This window comes from Lithobates pipiens, unplaced genomic scaffold (genome assembly GCF_037356315.1).
Source record: "Lithobates pipiens isolate NorthernLeopardFrog02 unplaced genomic scaffold, aLitPip1_a1.2 Scaffold_74, whole genome shotgun sequence".
Taxonomy (NCBI): Eukaryota; Metazoa; Chordata; class Amphibia; order Anura; family Ranidae; genus Lithobates; species Lithobates pipiens.
Window position 1 is genome coordinate 254242 of NW_027507897.1, and position 24772 is coordinate 279013.

At 46.9% G+C, this 24772-nt stretch overlaps 1 protein-coding gene across 4 annotated transcripts in view; it reads left to right on the plus strand.

Moving 5' to 3' along the window:
- The first annotated feature begins 802 nt into the window (after positions 1-802).
- Positions 803-24772, plus strand: part of LOC143959414 (uncharacterized) — a 39216-nt gene continuing 15246 nt past the window's right edge. The window contains exons 1-5 of one of the 4 annotated variants that reach the window (XM_077468053.1): positions 803-909; positions 7510-7906; positions 8350-8480; positions 9495-10414; positions 22057-22569. In XM_077468053.1, the coding sequence (XP_077324179.1) occupies positions 9637-10414; positions 22057-22569 (1291 nt within the window). In that variant the 5' untranslated portion in view covers positions 803-909; positions 7510-7906; positions 8350-8480; positions 9495-9636. The remainder of the gene's footprint in view (positions 910-7509; positions 7907-8349; positions 8481-9494; positions 10415-22056; positions 22570-24772) is intronic. The other 3 variants (XM_077468054.1, XM_077468056.1, XM_077468055.1) reach the window with 3 other exon arrangements.

Consider the following 24772-nt stretch of genomic DNA (forward strand, 5'->3'; position numbering starts at 1 on the left):
CTACTTAAAGCTGTCCAGCTCACTTCACCTCTGCCTTCAGCTTGGTCACATCACAAGAAACCATCTCCTGCGGTTCTGTTTAATAACTGGCTTGCTGACATCCCTTCTAGCTCCTTATCCTGCTTGCTGTTGCTCCACTTGGATCCCTGACTTCTGGCCTGGCTGACTACCCGATCTGGTTATTGAACTTTGGACTGGCTGAATACTCGATCCGGTTACTGAACTCTGGCTATGCTTTGACTGCGCTTACTCTATTTACCTTTTATTTTTTATTAATAAACAAGTGTGATTTAATTGTACTTCTGTCTCGTCTGATTCATGGTTTCTGACAAGGGGACTGAGAGCGTACAGGTGTTGGGGAGGATGAGGGCGTACAGGTGTGGGGGGGGCTGAGAGTTTACAGGTGGGGGGGCTGAGAGTTTACAGGTGGGGGGGCTGACTTTAGTAACCTATTTAATTTATACTTGTGGCTAGTAAGCGAAATAGTAAGACGATTTGTCGTCCGATTTTCGGATCGTGTGTATGGAGCATTACTGTCTCGTTGATTTCACGCGATAGATTTGCGATGAAGACGCTGTACTGTAGTCTCACACTAATCCACTACAGGGCGCTGTGCCGGAGCGAAAGAAGATATTCCCTCTCCCTGGCAGCCTACGGTGAAAATTCAGCACATTTGATCTGACGTCATTCGCCAGTCCTCCTCCGCCAATCAGAGGCAGTGCGAGCTGCCTGTGAGGCCGCTCATCCCTAATGTTCACTGACAGGTGTAGCGACAGATCGCGGTAGAGAGGATTTTTCCTCCCTCCAGCCTGCAGGTGGCAATAGAGAGCGCAGCTGTGCAGTCTGCAGTTCTTCGTCTATCCCCTTGTCACATGGCTGAAGGGAGGAAGAAGATGATTCACAGTGTCTGTAAGTACCAGAGGAGAACTTAGCCCCAGATCTTCCCTCTGTACTCCACAAATACCCCCCCCCCCCTTCCAACAGAGCTCCTCATCAGACACCCTCCCCTCTTTCGTCCTCAGACTCTCCTCACCTACCCCTCAGACACCCCCTCTCTTCCTCCAGAGCTCCTCTTCAGACACCCCCCCCCTCACCTAGCCCCCTTTCTTCCTCAGATCCCCCCCCTCTCCTCACCTACCCCTCTTTTCTTCCCTAGAGCCCCCCCAGACACCCCTCTCTTCCTCAGACTCCCCCCAGATACCACCCCTCTTCTCACCTAGCCCCCCTTTCTTCCTCAGAGCCCCCTCTTCTCACCTACCCCCCCGACACCCCCTCTCTTCCCTAGACCCCCTCTCCTCACCTAGCCCCCCTTTCTTCCTCAGAGCCCCCTCTTCTCACCTACCCCCCGACACCCCCTCTCTTCCCTAGACCCCCTCTTCTCACCTAGCCCCCCTTTCTTCCTCAGACCCCCTCTTCTCACCTATCCCCCCTGACACCCCCTCTCTTCCCCAGACCCCCTCTTCTCACCTAGCCACCCTTTCTTCCTCAGACACCCCCTCCTGCTCACCTACCCCCTCTTTTCACTAGACCCCCCCAGACACCCCTCTCTTCCTCAGAGCCCCCTCTTCTCACCTAGCCCCCCTCTCTTCCTCACCCCCCCTCCTCACCTACCCCCTCTCTTCCCTAGACCCCCCTCTTCTCACCTAGCCCGTCTCCTCACCTACCCCCTCTTCTCACCTAGCCCCCCTCTCTTCCTCAGACACCCCCTCCTCATCTACCCCCTCTCTTCCCTAGACCCCCTCCCCCTTCCAGACACTCCTCTCTTCCTCAGAGCTCCCTCTTCTCACCTAGCCCCCTCTCTTCCTCAGACCCCCCTCTTCTCACCTAGCCCTCCTCTCTTCCTCAGACACACCCTCTCACTTACCCCCTCTCTTCCCTAGACCCCCCCCCAGACACCCCTCTCTTCCTCAGAGCCCCCTCTTCTCACCTAGCCCCCTCTCTTCCTCATTGCCCCCTCTTCTCACCTACCCCCCCAGACACACCCTCTCTTCCCTAGACCCCCTCGTCTCACCTAGCCACCCTTTCTTCCTCAGACACCCCCCTCCTCCTCGCCTACTCCCTCTCTTCCTTTAGAGCCCCCTCTTCTCACCTAGCCCCCCTCTCTTCCTCAGACACTCCTCTCTTCCTCAGAGACCTCTCTTCTCACCTAGCCTCCTCTCTTCCTCATACCCCCCCCCCCCCCCTTCTCACCTAGCCCAGTCTCCTCACCTTCCCCCTCTCTTCCCTAGACCCCCCCCCCCAGACACCCCTCTCTTCCTCAGAGCGCCCTCTTCTCACCTAGCCCCCCTCTCTTCCTCAGACACCTCCCTCTCTTCCCTAGACCCCCGCAGACACCCCTCTCTTCCTCTGAGCCCCCTCTTCTCATCTACCCCCCAGACACCCCCTTTCTTCCATAGACCCCCTCTTCTCACCTAGCCCCCTTTTCTTCCTCAGACACACCCCCTCCTCCTCACCTACCCCCTCTCTTCCCTAGACCCCCCCCGACACTCCTCTCTTCCTCAGAGCCCCCTCTTCTCACCTAGCCCCCCTTTATTCTTCAGACACCCCCCCTCAGAGCCCTCTCTTCTCACCTACCCCCCCCCCCCAGACACCCCTTCTCTTCCCTAGACCCCCTCTTCTCACCTAGCCCCCCTTTCTTCCTCAGACACCCCCCCTCCTCACCTACCCCCTCTTTTCCCTAGACACCCCTCTCTTCCTCAGAGCCCCCTCTTCTCACCTAGCCCCCCTCTCTTCCTCAGGGACCCCCCCCCCCCGACACTCCTCTGTTCCTCAGAGCTCCCTCTTCTCATCTAGCCCCCTCTATTCCTCAGACCCCCCCCTTCTCACCTAGCCCCCGTCTCCTCACCTTTCCCCTCTCTTCCCTAGACCCCCTCCCCCGACACCCCTCTCTTCCTCAGAGCCCCCTCTTCTCACCTAGCCCCCCTCTCTTCCTCAGGGACCCCCCCAACACTCCTCTGTTCCTCAGAGCTCCCTCTTCTCATCTAGCCCCCTCTATTCCTCAGACCCCCCCCCCCTTCTCACCTAGCCCCCGTCTCCTCACCTTCCCCCTCTCTTCCCTAGATCCCCTCCCCCGACACCCCTCTCTTCCTCAGAGCCCCCTCTTCTCACCTAGCCCCTCTCTCTTCCTCAGACACCCCCCTCACCTACCCCCTCTCTTCCCTAGACCTCCCCCAGGCAGCCCCCTCTTCTCACCTAGCCCCCCTCTCTTCCTCAGACCCCCTCTCTTCTCACCCCCCCCCTCTCTTCCCTAGACCCCCCCCCCCCCAGACACCCCTCTCTTCCTCAGAGCCCCCTCTTCTCACCTACCCCCCAGACCCCCCTCTCTTCCCTAGACCCCCCCTCTCCCCTCCCTCCTCCCTAGACCCCCTCTCTCTTCCCCAGACCCCCTCTTCTCACCTTCCCCATCTCCTCCCTAGACTCCTCCCTTCCTTAGACACACCCCCATCTCTTTTTTCCTCAGAGCTCCCTCCAAACCTATCCCCCCCCCCCCCCCCGACCCCCTGCCTCAGACACCCCCTCCCTCTCGGACCTCAGGGCACACTAAAACATGGAGCGGTACACACTAGTCCAAGATTGTTCATTCATATTCATGTAGACCTATGGCTTATTAAAAAAAAAAAAAAAAAAAAAAAGTTATTCTGTCAGTTGTGTATTTTATTTAATGCTGGAAACAAGGCTTTGTTGTTGCCGAAAAATACTGTATATCAAACAGAAGATGTATCATGTTTATAAATCTGTGTGCAATGTTTACGTCTCTGTAATAAGTGTATAGACTATCATTTGTATTTAAAGGCATAGTCCACTTTTTGAAAAAATATAATGATTCCATCCATGTTAAATCAGAACTAAAGACAGCTTATACTCCCCTTTCCTCCAATGGTCCCCGTCTCTCACTGGCATACTCATCTGTATGCCCTTTTCTTTTCCCATCTTTTTTGGCCCACACGAGATGACATCACTCCTGTGCATGCGTGGGAAGCAATGAGTCTGACATATGTACGGGGATCAGGCTGGCTGCTGTACACTGAGCTTCACATGCACAGCTCAGTTTACATTCCAGGGACCGCTGTGAACAGGCAGGCAGGTGTATTATTATTTTTATTGCAGAAGAGACATTGCCTGTCTCCTCTGCAATAGAAAAACCTTCCCGCTCACCATGAACAACAGCTAAACGTCAGCGCATCTTTAATAAAAATAAAAATGATTTATTAAATTACTATATATATATATAAATTATTATACATCAAAGTCTGCACAGCATTGTATCTGCATTCAATGGAGGAGATTTACTATAAATGTGTACACAGAATCTGGTGCAACTGTGCATAGCCAATCAGCTTCTAACTTCAGCTTGTTCACTTAGGCCCCTCTCCAGCAGTGGATCCGCCTACTCAGCCAGGAAGGTCTGTGTCTGCTCCTCTGTACAGAGCAGACATGGACACAGCCTGCTGTTTTCTATGGGGCGGTCAGATGGAAATGGACCACCTGTCTGTTCAAGGGATGCACCGAATGGGTTTTTTGGTGCCGAAACCGATACCGAAAATGTAAAATACACTAGGCCGAAAACCGATACCGAAACAGCACCGATACCGAAAATGACTGTTTTAAAAAAATATTTTTATACAGGTGGTCAGAGACTGGGGACATGGTACAGGAGGTGGTCAGAGACTGGGGACATGGTACAGGAGGTGGTCAGAGACTGGGGACATGGTACAGGAGGTGGTCAGAGACTGGGGACATGGTACAGGAGGTGGTCAGAGACTGGGGACATGGTACAGGAGGTGGTCAGAGACTGGCGTCATGGTACAGGAGGTGGTCAGAGACTGGCGTCATGGTACAGGAGGTGGTCAGAGACTGAGGACATGGTACAGGAGGTGGTCAGAGACTGAGGACATGGTACAGGAGGTGGTCAGAGACTGGCGTCATGGTACAGGAGGTGGTCAGAGACTGGCGTCATGGTACAGGAGGTGGTCAGAGACTGGCGACATGGTACAGGAGGTGGTCAGAGACTGGCGACATGGTACAGGAGGTGGTCAGAGACTGGCGACATGGTACAGGAGGTGGTCAGAGACTGCATGCATGGTACAGGAGATGGTCAGAGACTGGGGACACGGTACAGGAGATGGTCAGAGACTGGGGACACGGTACAGGAGATGGTCAGAGACTGGGGACACGGTACAGGAGATGGTCAGAGACTGGGGACACGGTACAGGAGATGGTCAGAGACTGGGGACACGGTACAGGAGATGGTCAGACTGGGGACACGGTACAGGAGATGGTCAGAGACTGGGGATATGGTACAGAAGATGGTCAGACTGCGGACATGGTACAGGAGATGGTCAGAGACAGAGGACGTGGTACAGGAGGCATCCCCCATTGCAGCCAGTGTGCCATTTTGTAGCCAGTGTGTCCCATTGCAGCCAGTGTGCCATTTTGTAGCCAGTGTGTCCCATTGCAGCCAGCCTGTGCAGGGAAGAGAGCCGCCTCCGCCGCCTGTTTGATCACAGCGCCGGGAACATCACAGCTTTCATTTCAATAGCTGTGTGTTCCCGGCCACGCGCCGTCACACGCAGCCCTTCCCCCTTGTCCGGGCACTTTGATAGACAGATCATCCGTCCAATCCTGCGGATGATCTGTCTATCTAAGTGCCCGGACAAGGGGGGGGGGCTGCGTGTGACGGCGCGTGGCCGGGAACACACAGCTATTGAAATGAAAGCTGTGATGTTCCCGGCGCTGTGATCAAACAGGCGGCGGAGGCGGCTCTCCTGCGCTATACACCCCCCATGATGGGTGTCACCAGGGGCGGGGGCGTAGCCCCGCCCCCACCCAGGCCACGCCCCATTTTCGGCTCCATTCTCGGCCGTTTTTCTCTTTCGGCAAATCGCCGAAAAGGGCATTTTCGGCCGATATGTTTCGGCGGGCGGAAATTTCGGTGCATCACTAGTCTGTTCCCATCTGACTGTCATCCAACCTGATCCACCAGATGGATGAGGGATGGATCCCCACCAGTCTGTTTTTAGAGGATAGGATTGGATGTGGCCGGGTATTAGCAGGCATGTGTTCGCTGACATCTGCCGCTCCATAAAGAGCAATGGATGGACTGATCTTGTTCACCTGTCAAACTGACAGATGGACACGATCAGTTCGTCAGTGTTAAAGGGGCCTTAACCACTTACAGACCACCGCACGCCGATATACATCGGTACTTTGTAGAGGAATATCGTTATGGCAGCAGCTAGCTGCCATAACCCCAGGATCCTCTTCTTCAGTCAGCGGTTCGCTTTCAGATAAAAGTGGTCTCTGCAGCAGATTCGCCACAAGATCACTTTTATTTGTGGCGGGAAAGGGGGCGCCCCCTCCCGCCGCACTTCGGAGCCGTCAACAGCAGCGGAGGCGATCAAATTTTCCTCCTTCCTTAGCATGGAGATGAGTGAGGGGAAGATGGCCCCCACCCATCTCCATACCATTGCAGGGCGGAAGCAATGTCAAAACGTCACTTCCGCCCATAGCTCTTAAATTAGGGGCCTTTCACATGGGCTTTTCGATCACGTCCGCCTGTCGGTTTTTCAGGCGGACCTGATCGAACACTCCATTTGCCTATATGGAGCGGCGTATGTCAGCGGTGACATGTCTGCTGACATCCGCCGATATCCGATCCTGTCTGTGAAATCCAGATGGATGGTGACCCTATTTTCCATCTGTCTGGAGGATCATATGAAAACGTTCATTATCTAAACAGTCCGATGAAGATTTCCAGGACAAGGAGGGAGAACAATAAAAACAGAAATAACTTGTGCTAGGATGGAGCATTATTGGGTGGAGAAACTAGCAAAAATGGCTTGGTGGAGACGAATGAGTTGGGGAGATCTGTAAGAATGCAATTCTTATGCCACGTACACACTACCGGACTTTTTGACAGCAAAGGTCCGATGGAACGAGTCCGTCGGACAATTCGATCTTGTGTGGGCTCCATCGGACCTTTGCTTGCCAAAAATCTGGCGGACTTTAGAAATAGAACATCTTTTAAATTTTTCCACCGGAACTCCGCCGGACCCAGTTCCTACCGAGAAATCCGCTCGTGTGTATGCTAGTCCGACAGACAAAAAACGACGCGAGGGCAGCTACTGGCTATGAACTTCCTTATTCTAGTCCGGTCGTACGTCATCACGTTCAAATCCATCAGACTTTGGTGTGATTGTGTGTGGCCAAGTCTGTTCGTTCGGAAAGTCCGTCAGAACTCCGCCGAAAGTCCGTCGGACCTAGTCCCTCAAAGTCCGGTCGCATGTACGCGGCATTAGAATACCTTTTGTGAGCCCTTATTTTCAGGAATTCTGCATTAATGACTTCTAAATATACAGTAGATCTTTATCCATGTCATAATAAACCGTGTTAAAATAGATTTAAATCACAACTGGATGACATAGGTTTGCTAAAGAACTGTGTATCCTAAAAGCTGCAATATTTTTATTATAATATATTGTTTGTTTTTTTGTTTTTTTTCCATCTCAGGGTTGCTGATCTCCTCCAGCAACTTGCTGTTTACATGCAGTCACTCCAGATGGTGACAACAGTGGACTAATACTAAGAGGAAGTGACGTTGCCTCTTCTGAGATACCTCCTCCTAGAGACGGGGATTAGTAATTATTTGGTTTAAAGCCATGACATCACAGAATTTTAAAGAGTGAATTTTTTCAAAAGTGTAACATTTTAAACACAGCAACATAAGTGGTTTTGTTTTACTATAATTAATGTAGAGATTTAGTTACCATCCTAGAGTTCAGTTTGATTTAAAAAAAAATAAAAAATCATGGTGGTCTGTGGTACCCAATCTGCTGCAGGCTTCGACTGTACGGTTTACGGCAATGGAGGTCAACTTGAAAATTATAAAGGGCCCCAAGTGCAGTCAGTGAGTGCAATAATAACCCACATCATTGGTGTCAGTAGATGCAATAATAACTCCCAACATTGGTGTCAGTGGAAGCAGTATTAACCCCCAACCTTTGTGTCAGTGGAAGCAATAATAACCCCCCAACCCCATTATTGCTGTCAGTGGGCATAATAATAACCTCTATGATTGTTGTCAGTGGGTGTTATAAAAAATAATAATAACCCCCCAACATTGGTGTGCGTGGATGAAATAATAACCCCTCATCATTGGTGTCAGTGGGCGCAATAATAACCTCTAACATTGTTGTCAATTCAATGAGTGCAATAATGTGTTAAAATATATGTAAATCATAACTGGATGAAATTGGTTTGCTAAACAACCATGTATCCTAGAAACTGCCATTTGTTTATTTTATTATATTGTTTTTACCTTATTTTTTTATTTATTTTTTTCCATTTTAGGGTTGCTGATCTCCTCCAGCAACTTGCTGTTTACATGCAGTCATTCCAGATGGGGACAACAGTGGACTAATACTAAGAGGAAGTGAGGTTGCCTCTTCTGAGATACCTCCTGCTAGAGATGAGGATTAAGAGTGAGTTTTTACAAAAGTGTAACAATTTTTAACACAGCAACATAAGTGGTTTTCTTTACTATAATTAATGTAGAGATTTAGTCACCACCCTAGAGTTCAGCATTGATACAATTAAATAAATCACAATGATCTGTGGTACCCAATCTGCTGCAGGATTCTACTGTATGGTTTAGGGCAGTGGTGGTCAACTTGAAAACTTTAAAGGGCCCCAAGTGCAGTTTGTGCAAAAATAACCCCCGACATTGGTGTCAGTGGATGTACGAAACCCGCTCATCATTAGTGTCAGTAGATACAATAATGACCCTCAACATTGGTGTCAGTGGAGACAACAATAACCCCCAACATTGGTGTCAGTGAGGCCAGTAATGACCCCCAACATTGGTTCAGTAGATGCAATAATAATAGCCCCATAATTGGTGTCAGTGGATGCAGTAATAACTCCCAACATCGGTATCAGTGGAGACAATAATAACCCCCAACATTGCTGTCAGTGAAAGCAATAATAACCCGTAACATTGGTGTCATTGGATGCAATAATAATCCCCCATCATTGGTGTCAATGGGCATAATAATAAACCCCCCTCCCTCACTGGTGGCAGTGGATGCAATAATAACCCCCCAACGTTGATGTCAGTGGACCTAATAATAACCTCCAACATTGGTGTTCATTCAATGAGTGCAATAATAGCCCCCTGCACTGGTGTCAGTGCTATTAACTGGCAGTGAAATTTAACCCTTCCCACCCCTTCCCATTAATGGTCAGTGGATGTCAGGGGTTTAGGGGCTTTCATACAGTCATATGCGGACAATGTAAATTTATAAAGTTACTAGTTTTGTTTACATTTTCTATGTACCAATTTATTGACTTCCACTTCCTGTCCACTTTAAAGCCATACACCACGTTGAATAGAGTAGGGAAGTGATACATTGCTGTCAGGTTCCTGTTTTGTCTGTGATGCAGTTGTCAGCTGAACATTATAGACGTTCACAATTAACACTATTTCTGTTCTACAGAATTCAACTTTTCTGTGATTGCATCAAGGAACAAGACCCTATTAGTAAGGGAGAGCAAGATGCCAGTATTTTGAAAGTACAAGAAGTAATTATCATAGTGGAGTAACAAGAAACTATTAGAGCTGAGCCACAGGGGGCCACTATGGAAGAAGTAACGCAAGCTATCACTATCAAACAGGAAAAACAAGAGGCCTCTAATAAACATGAATTGCCAGTTACAGTGTGGAACACCTTACACGAATCTCCACCTTTCCATGAAACGGCCCCTCCCCCAGTGAAAGTAGAATCTCTAGGTATCATTTGTAAGGTAGAAGAAGAAGCAGATTCTGATATAGCAGAAGCAATCACTATCAAACAAGAAGAGCAGGAGGTCACTAATAAAGATGGACAACATGAGTTGCCAGTTACAGTGTGGAATTCCTTACATGAAACAACCCCTCTCCATGAAACTGCCCCTCCCCTAGTGAATTGTATCATTAGTAAGGTAAAAGAAGAAGCAGGTTCTGATATATCAGACGCAATCACTATCAAACAAGAAGAGCAAGAGGTCAGTATTAAAGAAGAACAACAGGATTTTCCAATTACAGCGTGGAGCACTTTGCATGAAAATCTCCTTCTCCCAGTGAAAGTAGAGTCTCCAGGTATCTTTACTAATGTAAAAACAGAAGACAAATCTGATTCATCGGAAATGCAAGATATTCAGACAGTCAGTCCTGCAGTACAGGAAAGTGTGAAAGCACCCTTGACTAAAATGAAAGAGGATGATTCAATTTCCCTGACTCTGAAATCAAAGCCATCAGATATATCGGAACTTTGCATGGCAAGGGAAATATCTGTGGAAACTCAAGGCCGGAATGCAGCCGAAATTGAGGTGTGTTTAGACTTCGAGGATTTATCCAGCTCTAAGCAAGACATGCTGAGTAAGTCGGCATACCCATATTTTTGTGAAATATTAAAGTACCCCATGTTTGTGTAAATGTGTACAGTCATGATACTGTGATGCCAGTTGTACAGATATCATGCTTCCTAGCTCTGTTTGAGCTCCTATCAGTCACCAGACAAATGGGTAGTGCATCAAAAGGATAGAAATGGTCAGGGAGCTGCTAGGGTTCACATTATTAACTGTTCCCAATTTAGGGATCCTAACAACTTTTTTTGTTGAACTGAAGTTCTCCATTAATTAACCACATGGCAACCGGGCCATAGCCGAAAGAAGGCTACAGCGCGGTCGTGTTTTTCCGGGTGGACGTCCTCCCAGAATCTTGCGCCCACGGATCACAGTAAACGGCTGCTGATAGCGGCTGTTTACCACGTGATCACTCCGTCAAATGATGGAGTGATCACTTGTAAACAAACTGGCGTCACGTCATGCCGCCGGTTCCTCCCTCCCCTCTCTGTACCGATCGGTACAGTGAGAGGGGGAAAGATGGCAGCAGCGCTATGGGCTGGATATGTAGTGCCCACAGTGCTGCTCAGTGACAATAATCTGCAGTACTCTGTGCATACTCTGCAACACACTGCAATACTCTGCCAATACTCTGCAATAAGTTTTAAAAGAAACAAAGAATTATTTTTTTTTTTTTTTTTTTTACTGAGTCTTTTTTGATTAATAGCGCAAAAATAAAAAATGCAGAGGTGATTAAATACCACCAAAATAAAGCTCTATTTGTGTGGAAAAAAGGGCAGAAATGTAATTTGGGTACAGTGTGGCATGACTAAGTAATTGTCATTCAAAGTGTGAGAGCACCAAAAGCTGAAAATTGGTCTGGTTAGGAAGGGGGTTTAAGTGCCCAGTGGTCAAGTGGTTAATTGGTACTTGCTGCAATGCTCTGTTTGAGTTTTTCAGATGCTCCAGCGGTGTCACTTGACCACAGTGGGATTTTATTGGTCACTTTTGTTGGTTAGCTCAAAAGAGATGAGAGCTGCACATCACGGTTAGTGAGTGAGAAGCATTTAGTTTACAGTAGGTCTCTGAAGCCATGTAGGTAATCACTAAAGATCTGAACAGTAATGAAAGTTTGAATTATAGGTGCTACCATCTGATGGAACGTACTGCAGATTATCTCTACTAGTTCATTGGGAATTTACTACTAAAAAAAAACACATAAATTTGCAGTTCAAATTTTAAATCGAATTGCTTTCGCTGTTTGTTTGGAAAGTTTACTTTGCTGCCAATGTCAAAAAATATGTGTCTATCATTTCTATGAGATGGTGGGAATTTGTGAAGGACACCCAGTTCATAGCCTGCCAAAATGTATTTGTTGTAGTGGAGCTGCTCTGTGCTAAAAATAAAATAAAAAAATAAACCAATATGCATGCATGTATATTATATCACAAAAGTGAGTACACCTCTCACATTTTTGGAAATATTTTATTATATCTTTTCATGTGACAACACTGAAGAAATTATACTTTGCCACAATGTAAAGTAGTTAGTGTACAGCTTGTATAACAGTGTAAATTTACTGTCCCCTCAATATAACTCAACACACAGCCATTAAACACTTCAGCCCGGAAGGATTTACCCCCTTCCTGAGCAGAGCACTTTTTGCGATACGGCACTGCGCCACTTTAACTGACAATTGCATGCGATGTTGCACCCAAAAACAATCAACGTCCTTTTTTTTCCCCCACAAATAGAGCTTTCTTTTGGTGGTTTTTGATCACCTCTGTGACGATTTTGGGAAAAAAAGCTAAATTTTTTTACTTTTTGCTATAATAAATATCCCCAAAAAATACATAAAAAAAACAAACAAATTTCTTTCTCTGTTTAGGCCGATGTGTATTCTTCTACATATTTTTGGTAAAAAAAAAACAATAAGCATATATTGATTGGTTTGCGCAAAAGTTATAGCGTCTACAAAATAGGGGATAGATTTATGGCATTTTTATTTATTATTTTTTTCATTAGTAATGGCGGCGATCTGCGATTTTTATCATGACTGCGACATTATGGCGGACACATCGGACACCTTTGACACTATTTTGGGACCGTTATCATTTACACAGCAATCAGTGCTATAAAAATGCACTGATTAATGGGTAAATGACACTCGCGGGGAAGGGGTTAAACACTAGGGGGGATGAAGGGGTTAGGTGTGTACTAGGGAGGTATTCTAACCGTGGGGGGGGTGGGCTACCACTGACATGACAGCGATCACTGCTCCCGATGACAGGGATCAGTAGATCCCTGTCATGTCACCAGGCAGAACAGGGAAACGTTCTGCTGCTCCATGACACGATCATGGGACACCGGCGGACATCGAGTCCGCAGGACCCGTGGACACGGTCACGGGGTATGTGGCGTGCGCCCACAATGTCTTGATTTAATTGGAAGTACCAGTACACTCATTTGCCCAGCCGTGCCATTGTGCCGACGTACATCGTCGTGCACTGGTCAGTATGTGGTTAATGTCTAAACCGCTGGCAACAAAAGTGAGTACAGCTCTAAGTGAAAATGTCAAAATTGGGCCCAATATTTTGTGAGGCCACCATTATTTTCCAGCACTGCCTTAACCCTCTTGGGCGTGGAGTTCACTAGAGCTTCACAGGTTACCACTGGAGTCCTCTTCCACTCCTCCATGAGGACATCACAGAGCCAGTGGATGTTAGAGACCTTGCGCTCCTCCACCTTTGATGCACGTTTGAGGATGCCCCCCAGATGCTTAATAGGGTTTAGGTCTGGAGACATGCTTGGCCAGTCCATCACCTTTACCCTCAGCCTATTTAGCAAGGCAGTGGTTGTCTTGGTGGTGTGTTTTGTGTTTGTTGTTATGTTGAAATACTGCCCTGTGCCCATTCTCTGAAGGGAGGGGATCATGCTCTGCTTCAGTATGTCACAGTACATGTTGGCATTCATGGTTCCCTCAATGAACTGTAGATCCCCAGTGCCAGCAGCACTCAAGTAGCCCCAGATCATGACACTCCCACCACCATGCTTGACTGTAGGCAAAACACATTTGTCTTTGTACTCCTCACCTGATTGCCACCACAGACACTTGACAACATCTGAACCAAATAAGTTTATTTTGGTCTCATCAGACCACAGGACATGGTTCCAGTAATCCATGTCCCTAGTCTGCTTGTCTTCAGCAAACTGTTTGCGGACTTTCTTGTGCATCATCTTTTGAAGAGGCTTCCTTCTGGGACGACAGCCATGCAGACCAATTTGATGCAGTGTACGGCGTATGGTCTGAGCACTGATAGGCTGACCCTCCCCCCCTCCTTCAACCTCTGCAGCAATGCTGGCAGCACTCATATGTCTATTTCCCAAAGACAACCTCTGAACATGATGCTGAGCACATGCACTCAGCTTCTTTGGTCAACCATTGAGAGGCCTGTTCTGAATGGAACATGTCCTGTTAAATCACTGTATGGCCTTGGCCACCATTCTACAGCTCAGTTTCAGGATCTTGGCAATTTTCTTATAGCCTAGGCCATCTTTATGTAGAGCAACAATTCTTTTTTCCAGATCCTCAGAGAGTTCTTTGCCATGAGATGCCATGTTGAACTTGCAGTGACCAGTATGAGAGAGTGAGCGATAACACCAAATTTAACACACCTGCTCCCCATTCACACCTGAGACCATGTAACACTAAGGAGTCACATGACACAGGGGAGGAAAAATGGTTAATTGGGCCCAATTTGGACATTTTCACTTAGGGGTGTACTCACTTTCGTTGCCAGTGGTTTCTACATTATTGGCTGTGTGTTGAGTTATTTCGAGGGGACAGAAAAAGTACACTATTATACAAGCTGTACACTCACTACATTATAGCAAAGTGTAATTTCTTCAGTGTTGTCACTTGAAAATATATAGTAAAATATTTACAAAAATGTGAGGGGTGTACTCACTTTTGTGAGATACTGTATGAGTAAAATTTATTTCAAAGATATATATTTTTATTGTTTATTTTTCTCAATTTACAAAATGCAAAGTGAGCAAACAAAATAAAAATCCCAATCAAATAAATATTTGGTGTAAGGCTCGGTTCACACAGGGGCGACTCCGATCCGACTTCAGGTCGCCCCTAATCGCCTCAGGTCGGACAACATTTAAAAATCAATGTAAGTGAATGAGAGCCGTCTTAATGCACACTACTGACAGTCGCTCCGACTTCAAAAGAAGTTCCTGTACTACTTGAATCCGACTTGTAGGCGACTTGTACCCATTGATTTCAATGGAGGTCGCCTCCAAGTCGGATCTCTGTCTATACGGAGGCGACTTTAACAGAATTATTAGCTCTGATGGGGGAACCCCACGCCAAATTTCTGAAAAAAATTTGGCGTGGGTTCCCCCTCCGAGAGCATACCAGGCCCTTAGGTCTGGTATGGATTCCAAGGGGAACCCCCTATGCCAAAAAAACGGCGTGGGGGTCCCCCCAGATCCACACCAGACCCTTATCCGAGCATGCTACCCGGCCGGCCAGGAAAGGGGGTGGGGACGAGCAGGCCCCCCCCACCCCAAAGCACCTTGTCCCCATGTTGTTGAGGACAAGGGCCTCTTCCCGACAACCCTGGCCGTTGGTTGTCGGGGTCTGCGGGCGGGGGGCTTATCGGAATCCGGGAGCCCTCTTTAATAAGGGGGCCCCCGGATACCGGCCACCCACCCTATGTGAATGCGTATGGGGTACAATGTACCCCTACCCATTCACCTGTAAAATAAAGTACAAAAAAAAACAAAACACACAAGATAAAATAGTTTATTGCATAGCTCCGGGGGTCTTCTCGCCGGACTCCTCCGCTATCTTCTTGTAGCTCTTTTACTAGCGGAGGAGCCCGGCTTTCTTCCTCGCCGCCGCCATCTTCTTCCGACTTCGAGGGTCTTGTCCCCCTCTTCGGTTCTTCTGCCGGGCCACCGTGCCTTCTTATAGCTCTTTTACAGGCGGTGGCCCGGTCTTCTGTCGCCGCCGCCGCCGCCTTCCATTCTTCTTCTCCTGGAGATGTTGACTCGACGCTCTCTCCGGCCGCAATGCCAGGGACGCGCTGCGCGGCGACTTGTATAAGGACAAGGGGCGGGGTCATCGGTTGATGTCACATGGCGACAGTCCCAGCATCCTCCGGGACTGTGACATCGTAAGGGGACGGGGTCGCCATGTGACATCAACCCATGTGACATCAACCGATGACCCCGCCCCTTGTCCCTATATAAGTCGCCGCGCAGCGAGGCCCTTGGCATTACGGCCGGAGAGAGCGTCGAGTCAACATCTCCAGGAGAAGAAGAAGAACGGAAGGCGGCGACGGCGATAGAAGACTGGGCCACCGCCTGTAAAAGAGCTATAAGAAGGCGCGGTGGCCCGGCAGAAGAATCGAAGAGGGGGACAAGACCCCCGAAGTCGGAAGAAGAGGGCGGCGGCGAGGAAGAAAGCCGGGCTCCTCCGCTAGTAAAAGAGCTACAAGAAGATAGCGGAGGAGTCCGGCGAGAAGACCCCCGAAGACGGAAGACCCCCAGAGCTGTGCAATAAACTATTTTATCTTGTGTTTTTTTTTGTACTTTATTTTACAGGTGAATGGGTAGGGGTACATTGTAAAATTGTACCCCATACTCATTCACATAGGGTGGGGGGCCGGGGTGGGGGGCCAGTATCCGGGGGGCCCCCTTATTAGCAGACCCCGACAACCAACGGCCAGGGTTGTCGGGAAGAGGCCCTTGTCCTCATCAACATGGGGACAAGGTGCTTTGGGGTGGGGGGGCCGCACGCCCCCACCCCCTTTCCTGGCCGGCCGGGTAGCGTGCTCGGATAAGGGTCTGGTGTGGATCTGGGGGGACCCCTCACGCCGCTTTTTTGGCATAGGGGGTTCCCCTTGGAATCCATACCAGACCTAAGGGCCTGGTATGCTCTCGGAGGGGGAACCCACGCCAATTTTTTTTCAGAAATTTGGCGTGGAGTTCCCCCTTCAGAGCTCATTGGCCACGGCAAAAGTCGCCTGGCCTGGGGCGACTTGTAAGTCGCCCCAGGTCGTGTCTAAAAGTCGTGTTCAAGTCGTCTCCAAGTTGCCTCACAAAGTCGTCCTGAAGTCGTGTCGCCCCTGTGTGAACCGAGCCTAACTATCCTTTGACTTCAAACCAGCAGCAATTCTTCTACATACACACAGTTCTTGTGCACACAGTTTTTGAAGGAACAGGTAGATTCTTCCAAATATCTAACTCCGCACATATCTTCTGTGGATGTAGGCTGCCTCAGATCCGTCTGTCTCTTCGTGTAATCCCAGGCAGACTTGATGGCATTGGGATCAGGGCTTTGTGGGGGCCAAACCATTACTTCCAGGACTCCTTGTTCTCTATGCTGAAGATGGTTCCTAATTCGATTTGGATCTCATGGTCATTTACTTTCCATTTTCTTAGTTGATAAAAATAAACCATCAAATCGGAGTTCCACTAGTTTTTCAGTTCATAAAAAGTCAGCAGCTACAAATAATGTAGCTGCTGCCTTTTAATAAACACCCACCTGGCCCATGGTCCAGCGATGCGGCCGCACGAAGACTCGCTCCTCTCTCCTTCCTCTTCGTGGTGCCATCATTGCAACTTTGGGCACCCGGCTGTGACAGCTTGCGGCTTTACAGCCGGGCTTGCACTGCGCATGTGCTTTTAATGGCCAGGCAATCTTCTGGGATCTGTGATGTGTCTCAGAAGATTACAGAGAGGAAAAGTCGCCTAGGCAGCCAGGCAACTGAAGCAGGAAGTGAGACAGGAAGTACCTGTGAAAACTAGGTACCCACTCCCCCCCCCCCAAAAGATTACATGCCAAATGTGACATGTAAGGGAGCGAGGAGTACGCAAAGCGGAATCTCCACTTTTGGATGGAACTCCGCTTTAATGCTTCTATTTCTGAAAGCATTCTTAACCCTTTCATGACTAAGCCTATTTTTGGAATTTGGTGTTTACAAGTTAAAATCCATATTTTTTGCTATAAAATTACTTGGAACCCCCAAACATTATATATATATATATATATATATATATATATATATTTTTTAGCAGAGACTCTAGAGAATAAAACAATGATTGTTGCAATATTTTATGTCACACGGTATTTGCGCAGCAGTGTTTTAAACGCAACTTTTTGGGAAAAGGGACACTTTCATGAATAAAAAAAAACAAAACAGTAAAATTAGCCCAATTTTTTTGTGTAATGTGAAAGATAATGTTACGCCGAGTAAATAGATACCAAACATGTCACACTTTATAATTGCGCGCACTTGTAGATTGACAACAAAGTACGGTACCTAAATATCTCAATAGGCGACGCTTTAAATTTTTTTTACGGTTACCAGGTTAGCGTTACAGAGGAGGTCTAGTGCTAGAATTATTGCTCTCGCTCTGACGATCGCAGCGATACCTCACATATGTGATTTGAACACCGTTTACATACGCGGGCGCGACTTCCGTATGCGTTTTCTTTGCTTCGCGAGCTCGCTGGGACGGCGGGCGCTTTAAAAAAATTTATTTTATTTATTTTATTTATTTTAAAATGACTAAATTGTTTTAAAAAATAAATAAAAAAATGGATCACTTTTATTGCTGTCACAAGGAATGTAAACATCCCTTGTGACAGTAATAGGTGGTGACAGGTCCTCTTTATGGAGGGATCGGGGGTCTAAAAGACCCCCCACCCCTCCTTTACACTTCAATGTATTCAGATCGCCGAAAACGGAGATTCTGAATACCGGATATTTTTTTAAAACCGGCGCCATTGGCAGCCGAGTAAACAAGAAGTGACGTCGCTTCCGTGTTTACAATGAGGAGACTGGAGCGAAGCCGATTACGGCTTCGTTCCAGTTCCTCCTCAGCAGCCGGAGGCGTTGGATCACGAATCGGTGCTCCCGATCGAGCGGGAGCACTGGTAACAGCGGCGGGAGGGGGGGACGTCCCCTTCCGCTCCTCCGGCATAACAGCCGAGCGGCTTTTAACCGCATCGGTTGTTATGCCTGGATAGCCAATCACCTGCTGCAAAAAACGGTACCGGGATGATGCCTGCAGGTGCGGGCATCATCCCGGTATAACCCCCGGAAGCCGAGTACGCATATCTGCGTACGCTCGGCGGGAAAGGGTTAATTTACAGCATTTTTTCACACCTGCCTAAAACTTTTGCACAGTACTGTGTGTATGTACAAGGGGTCTTCAAAAAATTTCTGCACCTTTTTATATTTTCATTGGAAACGGTGAGGGCAGGAGGAGGAGTAGTATTTGGTTGTGTCTGAGGGTGTCATGTGACTAGTCTGTCTGGCAAGCCAGCTGACCTTGCAGTTTAGTATCATTTGTTTTTGAAATTCCTAATAAAAAGAGTTATAGTGCAGACACTTTTTAAAGAACCCTGTAAATTATTCAGTCACATACATTCATACAGATCTCTGTGACTGAATAATTTGGCTATATGAAGCTGATCTTAACCGCTTGTGGACCAGCCCCCGCAGTTTCACTGTGGCAGAATGGCACAGCTTGGCGAAACAATGTTACCTTGCGTCGCCTCGCCTTTTGGCCACTAGGGGTGCAGAGTTTGCCTGGAGCTGATGCGAGTGCCCGACAGACGCGATGACCGACGGGCTCCCGCGATCGCTCGTGACAGAGCGAGAACCGGGATCTGTGTGTGTAAACACACAGATCCTGGTTCTTCCACTGGAGAGGAGACAGATCGTGTGTTCATACTATGTATGATCACTGTATAATTGTCATTGGTTTCAAAAGTGTCCAATGCGCCTGCCATAATGTCGCAGTCCCGATAAAAATCACAGATCGCCGGCATTACTAGTAAAAAAAATAATTAAAAAAATGCCATAAATCTATCCCCAATTTTGTAGACGCTATAACTTTTGCACAAACCAATCAATATACATTTATTGGGTTTAAAAAAAAAAAAAAAAATTTAATTTTTTTTTTACCAAAAATTTGTTGAAGAATACATATCAGCCTAAACTGAGGGAAAAATTTAGTTTTTTTGATAAATAACGTGGGATATTTATTATAGGAAAAAGTTATAGATATTGTGTGTTTTGTTTTTGTTTTATTTCAAAATTGTCACTCTTCTTTTGTTTATAGCGCAAAAAATAAAAACTGCAGAGGCGATCAAATACCACCAAAAGAAAGCTCTATTTGTGGGGAAAAAAAGGGCGTCAATTTTGTTTGGGTACAGCTTCGCATGACCGCGCAATTGTCAATTAAAGCGACACAGTGCCGAATCCCAAAAGATGGCCTGGTCATTGAGCAGCCAAATCTTCTGGGGCTGAAACTATTAAAATGTGACAGTGGCTGCAGGGCAAAGGATCCCCCACCTACTGTCAGAGGAAGGGGCTAGTGGGGTGTTGGAGCATGTTATTGGCAAAAGAAAACAGGCATCAGGAGGCAGTGATAGCCTCCTGAATGCCTGTCAGCTGCTGCCATACAACCGGAAAGTATTGCTGCCAGTGTGAAAGAGCACTAAGGGCAAATTCACACTGTAAGGAGAGCGGCTGTAGCACTATCCCACCACAACTACTCTCTGTTGCTGGCTGCGCTAGGGTGCAGTGTGGTGCACAATTCAGCACATCGCACTGTTTTTTTTTTGTTTTCTTTTATTTCTATAAGCTTTATTTGAAGTGTACAAAATGTACACTTCATTCACTGCATTGTTGGGTGGCGCCATGCACTGTGCTGACATTTTACTACAATTTGAGTTGGTGCGCTGCGATAAAATGCAGAATGTCTACATTTTATTGCAGCACTAGGCTGCATTGCAGTGTGAATAGGACACAGGAAACAATTGTCTCCTGTGTGTCCCTGCAGTGACGAACATCTATCGCCACATATATTGTGCATTGGCCCTAAGACTGAAACAGGCAGAATCTGGAGCAGCTGTGCAATGGCAAGCAATCAGATACTGCCTTCATTGAGAAAACTTAAAGTGGTTGTATAGTCATTTTTATGACTTTTACCTACAGGAAAGCCTATAATAAGGCTTACCTGTAGGTAAAAAAATTATCTCCTAAACCTGTACGTTTTAGGCCTAGGAGATATTCCCCTCGCAATGCGTCGCTGACTGCAGCGGCGCATTCGCACAGGGGATTCTCAGCTGAAAGTCCGGCAGGCACCGGACCCTGCCGGAAAGAAATCTCCCGCGTGCATGCGCGGGAGTGACGATATCGCGTCTTCGGCCACTCACAGCGCCGGAGCCACGATACCCGGAAGAAACGCAGAGGGAACATGTCAGCTCCCTCGTTGTGGATCGGGCCAGATGTCGGGGCCTCGTTCTAAAGTAAGTATTTCATAATGAGCTAGTATGCGGTGTATACTAGCTCATTATGCCTTTTCCTTTGCAGGTCGGGAAAAAAAAAAAAGTCAGCGGTTATACAACTGCTTTAACTTGACAAGCCAAAGCTAGAAGCTGATTGGTTACCATGTACAGCTGCTCCAGATTCTGTCCGCTCCAATTTAAAGGAGTTGTAAACCCTCATGGTTTTTCACCTTAATGCATTCTATTCATTAAGGTGAAAAACCTTCTGCTCTGCAGCTGTCCTCCAGAGCCCCCCTTTTTCTTACCTGAGCCCGATCGTTCCAGTGACAGGGATGAGCACAGCAGCTACAGCCTCTGTCTCGGGTAGTTATTGGATAGATTGATAGCATCAGAAGCCATTGGCTCCCACTGCTGTGAATCAAATTAAGTGACACGGGGGCAGGGCCGAGTCCTGTCTGTGTCAATAGATGAAGCAACAGGATTCCGGAGCATGCCCGCATGAGTACCCCCATGGAAAGCACCTCTCCGTGGGGGCACTCACTGAGGAGGAGGTCCCAGGGGCACCCATAAAAAGAGGATCAGCGCCGCTCTGTGCAAAACCCTTGCACAGAGCAGGTAAGTATAACATGTTTGTTATTTGTAAAGGGTTTTTTTTTTTTTTTTATCACTTTAAATTGGTTGTAAAGGCAGTTTTTTTTTAATCTTAATGCATTAAGATAAAAAAAAACTTTCTGTGTGCAGCTGACCCCTTCAGCCCCCTTTTAATATATACCTGAGCCCAGCTCTGTCCAGCGATGTGCACGAGTGACCCGGCCATCTGGGACTCTCCCTCCTGATTGGCTGAGACACAGCAGCAGCGCCGTTGGCCCTGCTGTCAAAATCGGGAGATCAAGCCGCAGCTCCATGTCTGAATGGACACACTGACAGTGGCTCGGCTCGGGTGCTCCAAAAGTAAGTTGCTTGCTGTTGGGGCACTCGACAGGAGGGAGGGACTAGAGAAGAGGAGGATTGGGGCTGCTCTGTGCAAAACCACTGCACAGAGCAGGTAAGTAGAACATGTTTGTTATTTTTAATGGGGAAAAAAAAAACGAGACTTTAAGTAAATTTCTCCCCATGACTTTATGGACCTGGCTTTGTGTACCTGACCTCATCTGTTTTAAAGCGTGTTTTATATACTTTTGGCGGTATCTGCAGAAGTTCAAGCACATATCACAACTAAGATTTTACATTTTATGGGGGAATGATTTTCCCTTACACAACAGACTTCCTGACCCAAATATTCTATGACTTTGCTTTTTTAGTTACGTCTTAGTTTGTTGTCTGTATGTTGACAAGTTCACAATTTTCTTTTGAAGCCAGTGCTGTGACATCCAAAGTTCTTGGACATGATAATTCAGAACATCTGCAAGAAAAGAAGGGAACTGGAACTAGTGAAATGTCTTTGTCAAATAGAAGGATATTTGCCTTGTCTGTACTCCGTGATCAGTGCCTGAAAGTGATTACACTGTGGTATATGGGGCAGCCTTTCTCTAAAATAGTCCACAATATGAACCTGAATCCAGATAGTGTTCGTCACATCCTGCATGTATGGCGTACAGAGAAACGGCTAGCATGCCACAAACCATGCCATAGTAAAATGAAGGGTAAGGTAAGAACAAGGAAAGGACAAGTACCAACCTTATGGAAGTGGAGGTTTTTGGTGGCAGTTGGCAAAAACTCTACCCTGCAGTGCATGGTATGTGACAAAAGACTAAACTCTGCCAAAATGGAAAATATTGCCTGTCACATCAGGAACTGGCACCCATACTCGTCCGAATTACCTAACCACGTGAGAAGGGAAATACATCAGGCCTGGAAGCGAAGACAAGGTAAACATATATTTAACGTATATGTGTTTTATTTATGTGTTAAGTGATAAATCTTTCTGTTTTTAACCGCTTCCCGACCGGCGCAGAACAATGTACGTCAGCAGAATGGCACGGACAGGCAAATGGGCGTACAGGTACATCCCTTTGAATTTGCCGCCGTGCCATCGCGTGCGCGTCGTTTGGGACCTCCGTGAGTCTGATCGCGTTTCCCGTGATCATCTCACAGGTAGGAAGAACGGGGAGATGCCGATGTAAGCAGCATCTCCCCGTTCTGCCTTGCAACAAGTGACACTGATCTCTGCTCCCTGTGATTGGAGCAGAGATCAGTGTTCACTAAAACACAGCCATGCCCCTAAGACACACTTAACCCCTACACTTCCACCACCTTGTTAACCCCTTCACTGCCAGCGTCATTTACACAGGAATCGGTGCATTTGTATAGCACTGATTGCTGTATAAATGACAATGGTCCCAAAAATTTCTCAGAAATGTCTGATGTGTCCGCCATAATGTCGCAGTCACGATAAAAATCTCTGATCGCTGCCATTACTAGTAAATCAAAATGAATAAAAATGGCATAAAACTATCCCCTATTTTGTAAACGATATAACTTTTGCGCAAAACCAATCAATAAACGATTATTGCGATTTATTTTTTATTTTTATATATACCAAAAATATGTAGAAGAATACGTATCGGCCTAAACTGAGGAAAAAAAATGTATATATTTTTTGGGGATATTTATTATAGCAAAAAAATAAAAAAATGTGTGTGTTTTTTTTTTCTAAATTGTCACTCTTTTTTTGTTTATAGCGCAAAAAATAAAAACCGCAGAGGTGATCAAATACCACCAAAAGAAAGCTCTATTTTTGGGAAAAAAAAGGACGTCAATTTTGTTTAGGAGCCATGTCGCACGACCGTGCAATTGTCAGTTAAAGCGACGCAGTGCTGAATCGCAAAAAGTGCTCTGGTCTTAAGCCAGCAAAATGGTCTGGTCTGAAAGTGGTTAATCATAACCATTTGGGCACTTAGGCCTCATGTACATTGCTGCTGCTAAATGGATGTTTAGGAGCAGTTGGGCATTTTTTTCAACTGCCCCTGAACTCCTCTCAATGTTGTCTTATTAGTACATGTACACGGTCGTTTCTAGGCAGTTGAGTTTAGAGGCCTTTTTTGGAAAGCAAAAAAATTTGTTTAGACGCTGAGTTTAGAAGCATTTCAAGCGCCAAACACTTCTAAACATGGAAACTCACGTTTAGCCGTGTTTCGTTTATAGGCGTTTTTCATTTTTGGTTATTTTAAAAAAGAAAAAAATTTTTTTTTCAAATGCTTCTAAGCGAAGACGTGGCAAAACGGACATTTTAAACGTGGGTTACTATCTGCCAAGTTAAATCATTCAGGAGAGGTTGTAAAAACGTCCCATGTACATTAAAGAGGAAGTAAACCCTGATGGGTTTACTTCCTCTTTGATTCCCTGCAAAGGTAAAGCATAATGGACTACTATGCATCGCATAGTAGTCCATTATGTGTCACTTACCTGACACAGGAGCCAGCGAAGTCACCGCTGTCCCCTTGTGTACGGAGCCTCCATCTTCTTGGTGGGTCTCGCTGCTCCGGCGCTGTCTTTTGACGGAGCAGCGATGGCGTCACTCCACACAGGAGCACAGGAGATGGCACTCGCGGCATATCGCCGCTAACAGAGGCGCGCCACTGTCTACGGAGCATGCGCCGTAGACAGCGGTGCCTGTATTTTGGCAAATATCTCCTAAACCGTGTAGGTTTAGGAGAGATTTCTTGGACCTACAGGTAAGCCTTAATCTAGGCTTACCTGTAGGTCAAAGTGGTTTGTAAGGGTTTACAACCACTTTAAGCCTTACTGTTATGGCCTAACTTGAATTAATACAAGATACAAGGGTGTAACTATAACCACGTGGCTACTTTTCAGCCTTCTGGGCAGAAGGTGTGCAATGGAGGTTTGCAAACAGTTGGTTTAAAAATCTGACCTTCCTGGGGCACATTGAAAGAAAAGTAATTATCTTGGGCTACACATAAAATACATTAGCAATAAGGATAGCCGATGAGCAGAAAAAGTCAGACAGATTACAAGTTAACAATCACTGATATAGATAATGTACCTATCTAAGTCAACTTCATTTTTTTGTAATATTTTTTATCATCAAAGGAAAAATAGGACAACATAAGC